The 7,594-nt window shown below is 29.5% G+C and overlaps 1 protein-coding gene across 1 annotated transcript in view; it reads right to left on the minus strand.

Annotated features, from left to right (window-relative positions):
* Nucleotides 1-5,956, minus strand: part of LOC109859048 (fatty acid synthase-like) — an 18,090-nt gene extending 12,134 nt beyond the window's left edge. The window contains exons 1-6 of the mRNA XM_020436895.1: nucleotides 5,778-5,956; nucleotides 4,120-4,325; nucleotides 3,121-3,380; nucleotides 1,835-2,063; nucleotides 1,028-1,446; nucleotides 84-368 (exon numbers count right to left, since the gene is read on the minus strand). Coding sequence (XP_020292484.1) covers nucleotides 84-368; nucleotides 1,028-1,446; nucleotides 1,835-2,063; nucleotides 3,121-3,380; nucleotides 4,120-4,306 — 1,380 coding nt within the window. The 5' untranslated portion in view covers nucleotides 4,307-4,325; nucleotides 5,778-5,956. The remainder of the gene's footprint in view (nucleotides 1-83; nucleotides 369-1,027; nucleotides 1,447-1,834; nucleotides 2,064-3,120; nucleotides 3,381-4,119; nucleotides 4,326-5,777) is intronic.
* Nucleotides 5,957-7,594: the final 1,638 nt, after the last annotated feature.

Consider the following 7,594-nt stretch of genomic DNA (forward strand, 5'->3'; position numbering starts at 1 on the left):
TACTGTTTTATATTAATTATGTAGACTAAATATTTTATAGAGAAAACTATAATATATATAATAATATAATTTTTTAAGCTTACATCATCCAGAATTGTTTTAACAGCTTCCTCGGTACGGCCAGACACAGTTACAAGTCTAGGTAAATTGTCTGGCTTCATGATCTTATCTATCGGATTCGATTTTAACAATACGTGACAGTTTGCACCACCAAATCCGAAAGAACTTATACCTACATAACCACCATTCCATGGTGTAGGTTCAGTAACAATTTTTATTCTACCTTCAATAATAGCAGAAAGATTGCTTCGCGGTGATTTGTAGTGCAGAGTTGCTGGAATCTTACCAGTTTCCATTGCTATCAGTACCTTCAACAGTTATAAGTATATGTATTATTTATTTTCATGTTTACAGCAGAGTTTTCCTTGACTCAACTTTTTGGAACTGAGTTATTCCTCTGAGTTTTGTCAAAGACGTATACGTAAGAGAGGCTCTGCTGCACTTTTACAGTTATATTTTAAATATATTCTTATACATATGATTGCTCATTTCAAATAATCTATTTTGTCAAAAATAATTTTACAATAAAGTTTTAAATTGACAAATGATAGGTAATTTTTTAGATTAACTGCTTCATATATTGACATATTTATACTCATTCGACGCGATTTTTTGAGAAACAAAAACAATCTGGCACAGAGACAATGCGTCGCTCTGTTTCGCGAAGCAAGTAAATTATTAATGAAAATGCGGAGCTTGAAGAGCTTTTTAAAAATTCAAATGTAATTCAAATTAACTGTAGCAATACATGAGATTTACTTTAAACACTCAAGCTTTTTAAAACGTCAATCTGTTTTTATTCTATCATACATTTAAAGAGCAATAAAAACGGACTAAAGCGCTAAGCACACAATCCCCGATAGCTAAATGATAGCAGTATACCAGCAGTATGTACGCAGGTTTTATTGAAGTAACATTTAGCAAAATAGATTATTTATTATAGCTAATCATGTATATATCAACATACTTTTGCTATTTGACATATACCACTGGCAGGTTCCGAATGTCCAAGATTTGATTTTATTGAGCCAACCAATAAAGGATTATTTCTGTTTTTACAGAAAACTTGATCAATAGCATTAATTTCTACTGGATCACCTACTTGAGTACCAGTTCCATGAGCCTCAATATATAATATTTCAGAAGGTGCAATTTTGCATTCCTCATAAACTTCTTCTAGCACAGCCTTTTGCATATCAAAAGATGGATATGTGATACCTTCTTTTTTGAAACCATCGCAATTAGATTTAATATTAACACACGTGGCATAAATTCTTCTTGCATCTTTTGCTTTCTGCAAAAACAGCACAGCAATCGTATCACTGCGCATGTAACCATCGCCTTTTTCATCAAAAGGTCTGCAGCGACCGTCAGGAGATAATACTCCTAAAATTATTTAATTATTAATAGTTTATTTATTTTACGGATATGTTATTTCTCATATATGCATATTCAATGCTTAGTATTCCACATTATTGACATAAATACTAGCTGCCATTGAATCATACGCGACGGAACAAATAAACTCTCTTTTGGGTCTCTCTTACTTCTGTGCTAGTTCTTTCCAGCTGACCACGATTATTTATCATCCGCGTATGATAAATGAAAGGCGGCCGACTAGAAGAAACTGACGCAGTAAAACCAAAAGAAAACTAAAAAAATTTTATTTCTCTCATTGCGCACAATTTAATGACGGCAGCTGTACTTATTTTTGTGATAAATTAAAAAACAATATAATATAATGTTAATTATTATCATTTAAAAAGAACTATACCAAGACGAAAGAATTGATGTGTCATGTAAGGATGTAAACACAGATTGGCACCAGCTACAATGGCCGCATTACAGTCTCCGTTTTGTATCCTTGTATACGCATGGGCTAAAGCGAAAAGACTTGAACTACAAGCTGTATCTGCAACATATGATGGTCCAAAAATATCTAACCAAGAAGAAATCTTGTTTGCCATCCAAAATTTGGCTGATAAATGTACATGTTCCATTATCTAGAATTATATAAATATATATATATACATATATACGGAATGAATTATAAATATATACATGTACATTTAGTTTGTATGATGTGCGTCATTTACATTCAATTTAGATTTGAAACTATTTTCATTTGAGTTGATGTTACATTTTTTTTCGATAAATAAATTGCCATAATTCAATGCCCGAAATTTACATTTTCTTTAACCAGATTCTTAACGGATATGTAACGTCTTTTTGGTTTTTTTCATTCATTCATATGTACCTTAATTGCTTTTTCGCGAAGTTAACGCGCTTCTAAAAGCAGTACCGCTCCGGCGCGTTCTTTCTCACCGATTGTGAAACGGGACCATTTTTAAGCAGTAAAGTGACAGCAACGGGCGTGAAATTCGGCTAGACTCTCTAAGAATCTAGCCAAAAGTGCAAATAATTTCGAGTGTTGAATTATAATTACATACACGCACATACACTTATCCCTGATACAAAAACATTTATGAAATTATGTGATAAAATCTTGCATGAAAATTGTGATTTGTAATTATGTAGATATATTTTGAGAAATAAATGTAAAAATATTGATTTTTTATAAAATATTTGTAACTTTTGCAAAATTACTTTTTAAATACTATTTTGGCAAAAGAATAACAATATGGCAACTTATCTTAACAGTATGTTTCCAAACTTAAATTTAAAAAGAAATTGTTCAATAATTGAGAAAACAAATTTCAGCTATGTAATGTTTAAAACTTGTAGAAATATAATTGCGTAAATGCAGAAATCAAATTATTTTATGTACATACTTACTGGAAATGCATAACAAGACTCTTTTCTAATTTTTGACAAATAATATTTCGAAAATTTTATTTTGACAAAACTATTGCGTTATGGCGAATCATTTTAGTGCAATCATTGAAAAATTGTCGTCATTCATGACGCCATTTTTGTGCAATATTTTTACAATTTGCTTATTAGGGATATAATATATTTTATGTATCACTCTTTAAGTGTTAAAATAATAAATAAATATTTTTTGCAATTTTATTAATTATATTAAAGAAAGTTTTATACCGATTTAGAGGTATAGTTAGTGTACGCTAACGCATCAAATGTCGTGGAATCACATGCACCTACAAATACTCCAGTATTTGTACCACGTAATTCTTCAGGATTAACTCCAGCATCTACAATTGCTTCATAAGTGTGTTCCAGTAACATTCTAGTCATAGGATCTAGTATCTCTGCTTCGATAAAAGAAATGTCGAAGTATTGTGCGTCAAACTTGTTTATGTTATTGATCTTGCCGAATTTAGAAGGCATGTCAAATTCAGCTGCCAAAATTCAGAAAACATCAGTACCTATTATTGCGCCATATTTCGAATCGCGTTGTCAAATAGTCTCAGAAACCGACATTCATGTACTGTGTTTGGTAATGCAAAACGGAGGCAATGTAGTGCTCTTTTACCTCAGAAATTTGTGTATTCGACTGCGATTGGATGCAAGTTTTAATTTTTTATTATTTGCGTTCGACTTCCGACGTCTCTGATTTCCAATACCAAAGCCATACAATCAAATCTTATATTTAAGATCGTCTTAACTTCAAATAAATTTTGTAAACTACTAAAACGGTCTATCTTAAAATGAACTCGAAACAATTTTAAATATAAGATTCGATTGTGAATGTCGGTTTAAATATTTTCAAGTTAAATCATATAGTTAATGCGCAGAGCTACAATGTATACGATACTGCAGTTATGTATGCAAATGACTTATTGTTAGTATAAAACAACGACGACTGTATTCTGTCTACATCTATATTATAATATCTTTAAACTGCGTAGCTTTTTTTGTATGTATTCTCTAGATTGTGTGTAACAAAATCCATGAAGTCTTTAATATTTCGTTTTAACAAGAAAAAAAACCGTTTCTGATCAGCTATCTAATTGGAACGTGAAATGTGTAAATTCTTATGTTTTACGCTCTTATGACATAATAGAATACATATTATGCAGCAATTACTCCGGTATCTTTGCGCGCACACGCACATACGCACTCACAGTTTTATCTTACCAGCATTCCATCTTTCATTGTCTTCCGATGAGAGATCAATTTCATTAAAAAGATTCTCCTGAAAATGTTTCATATTATCAGATTTAGGAAATCGTCCAGCAATACCAGAGATAACAATTTCCTCGTTTATATTATGTGAAGTAAATTGTTTGCTGCTGTCCATATCTTCCTTTTTTGCTGTCGACATTATTATACATCAAATACATCTAATCATAAAAAACATTAATATTTAATTATTCCAAAAACAAATAATCACAAACAATGATTTTTTTACTTTCCCAATTTATATAAATGATTTTTTTTGTAAACACTTATAACTAGTAGATTATATCAAATGTTTTGAACATAAACAATATTATGTAAGAAAAACAATGACTTTTAAAAATTGTGTAATTGTTAGTTCCAATGCGCGAGCAAGTATTTACTCTCTTCACACGCACAATCACTGTGTGACACCTAATTCCGTCTTATTTGAGTCAACTTATCTCAAACGCTTATTTTTTATAAAACAGATTATATTTATATGCTATGGTACACTGACGAATTAAATAAGTTTAGAAAAAAAGTTTTTTTTGTAATATTTCTCTCTTACGAGTAAGACAAAATTGCGATCAGAGAAGTTTCAATGAAATAATTGAAAATAAAACTAAGAAAAATCTATTTCTATGTCTAATTGTAAAAAAATGCTCGAAAATAAATACCACATGCCATGTTTTTATTAAATACTACTTTGTACAGACAATTAAAACGATAATAGCAACTTATATTATATCGCCACTTTTTACGTATAATCCCGTAACTCCAAAACGCAAATTTTAGAGGAGAGCAGTTTAAAAGTTTGAAGCTTCATATAGTTTCCCTAGTTAAGGGATCTTTCGGTTTTAAATTTTTACCTTATTTATGAATATTTTTTTTTAATACTGGGTGACCACAAAGAACATGATTTTCTGAATGTCACTATGCAATAAACTGAAAATCCCATATGTGACACTTATGTAATTATACGTAGGGAGTGACGATATATGGAGTACGTTATGAAATCGAAACAGGTAAGATCTATTGTATACTTTTGATGACAGAAAATTAGAAAAGTAAAAAACAGGTGAAAAGAAATTGACACTAGCAAATACTATTTATTTTCTCAGGGAGTAACTTTTGTGTTTCTGCAACGATGCACCAAAAAAAATGCAACTGTATTTTTATTTTAAATAGAACACACCTTTTACTTTTTTTTTATATAAGAATATTTTACGTAAAAAATATTGAGATAAGATGACCAAATAAGTAGTTCGTGACATATATTTCAAATGTTTATCTTCAAATGTTTAAACTTTATTAGAAAAGATCTTCGAACATTTGTTGAATATAAGTTTTACATGCTAAAATGCAAAAGGTTGCCTCAGAAGAATATTGCGGACGATGTTTGTAAACACTGAATATCACCAAAACAAAGCAATACTCTGTATTGTGGCAAGTTTTTGTTTTATACATATTGCATATAATAATTCCAATCTTGCAAAATAATATTTCTGCACCACTCTAGCAATATTCCGTGCTACATGTGCAATAAAGAATTTTTTTGAAAAGTGTTTGTAACTATCGTAAAATAAAATTACAATCTGTAAAATATATATCTGTGTTTTACAATAGATACTTACTTAATTATTTTATAGTTTTTGTGTTTAATTGTTATTAAAGAACACAAGCACAAAACAACATAAATAACACAAATATATGGAACGTCTGTCACATTCGATACTACGGCAACTATTTTTTCGTTTTTCTTTTATATAGTCTATCTTTCTACATCCATATCATACACGTACATTTACATAGTGCATAAATAAATACATAACGCATACACAGTAAAGTTTGAAGCACAAACTTTTCCATAAGACATAAGAAAATCAACCAATCCAGTCTTCTATTTTTATTCCTACTTTTTGTTCTAGAAGACTTTGATTGGTTGATTCTCTTAAGTCTTATGCGTTATGCATTCTGCAAAAGTCTGTGCTTCGGCCTTAGATTATTGAAGTATACGTAAACTTTCAAGTCACTGTTAAAACTTTTACATATAATTAGTAATATAAAGTTAGTAATTTTAAAATAAGGTAAGTATATCTTTAAACTTGAATATTACGTTGCTTAATGTTTTTCTGTTTTTATAATTGTAATAATATATTATGTGGTTATGGTATGTGTGTGTTATGTTGTATTTATGTATTATGAGTATTAAGAATATTTCAAACTTTTTTTAAAGTGTACATTCGCATGTAGAAAGAATGAACGAATATAATCTATACAGTTTTATAGTATTTTTAATATAATTTATAATATTGTTTTTGTGATACATGGAAAATGCAGTAGTACGCCGGCTTTTACACATAAATTGCGGTAAGAATAAACGTAAGACATGTCGTAAGAATTGACCAATTACAATTGTTTATAGTCGAAAATAGCACCATAATTCGAAAATTCGTAATATGACTAATTCTTACGGTATGTCTTACGTTACGGCTATGGCGACTTATATGCAATGGCTCTTACAGAAATCAGTTTTTGTTAGTTATATGCGATCACAAATCGAATTTGTGCAAAATATTGTTCATTAATAAACTACAAGTAAGTTGTAACAATTCTAAAGCAACACGCATTTAAACATGATTTAATGATTAAATGATTAACTTCTTATCTTATATGATACTGTCATATGTCTCATGATACGATCTTGTACTATTTTCATTATTAGTTTCTTAAATATAGTTTGTTTTATAAAAAAAAAATTTTATATGATTAATTGTTGTTAAGTACGCGTAAATAGCGCGTAAGCAACTTTATTGTTATTTACGCGTTAATAACTCGTAAGAGACTTTATTACTGACTGCCACGCGACTTTATTACGTCACAAATTAAATTAAGAAGTTAAGAATAAGAATTACGCAAAAAATTGATCGCGAATCTCGAGATTACGTGTCTAGAGCTCGAAATCAGCTTAATATTTTTACTATGGGACGTTTTGAGCAAGAAGTTTGATTCCGATACTATTGCCGGACTAAGGATTACACGCCTTACCAGAGTAAATTATATGTATATGATATGCTATTTCGTAATTGCATAAAACTTGTATTTGCATGTGACCTATAATCAAACGACAGTAAACGTGCAAACAACATGTCTCGATAAAATGTGTTAACAATTTCTTACTCTCATAGTGTACACTTGACTTTCTTAGAAAATTTTGACGCAGTTGTATTAAATAAAATATATAACATTTTTTAAATAACATATTGAGAATTGTAAAAGCCATACAAGACATTATACAAGACGCAAGATTAATCACTTACACACTGTATATAAAATAAATATAAATCATTTTTTTGTTTTATTTTTACGATCGCGAGCTATTTTCATCGTTACAATAAACTTTACATACAAGTATTGCATTTTTAGTAAATATTATTTCTTAAGCTTATTT

The sequence above is a fragment of the Pseudomyrmex gracilis genome, unplaced genomic scaffold (assembly GCF_002006095.1).
Source record: "Pseudomyrmex gracilis isolate BER0280 unplaced genomic scaffold, ASM200609v1 scaffold_235, whole genome shotgun sequence".
Lineage (NCBI taxonomy): Eukaryota > Metazoa > Arthropoda > Insecta > Hymenoptera > Formicidae > Pseudomyrmex > Pseudomyrmex gracilis.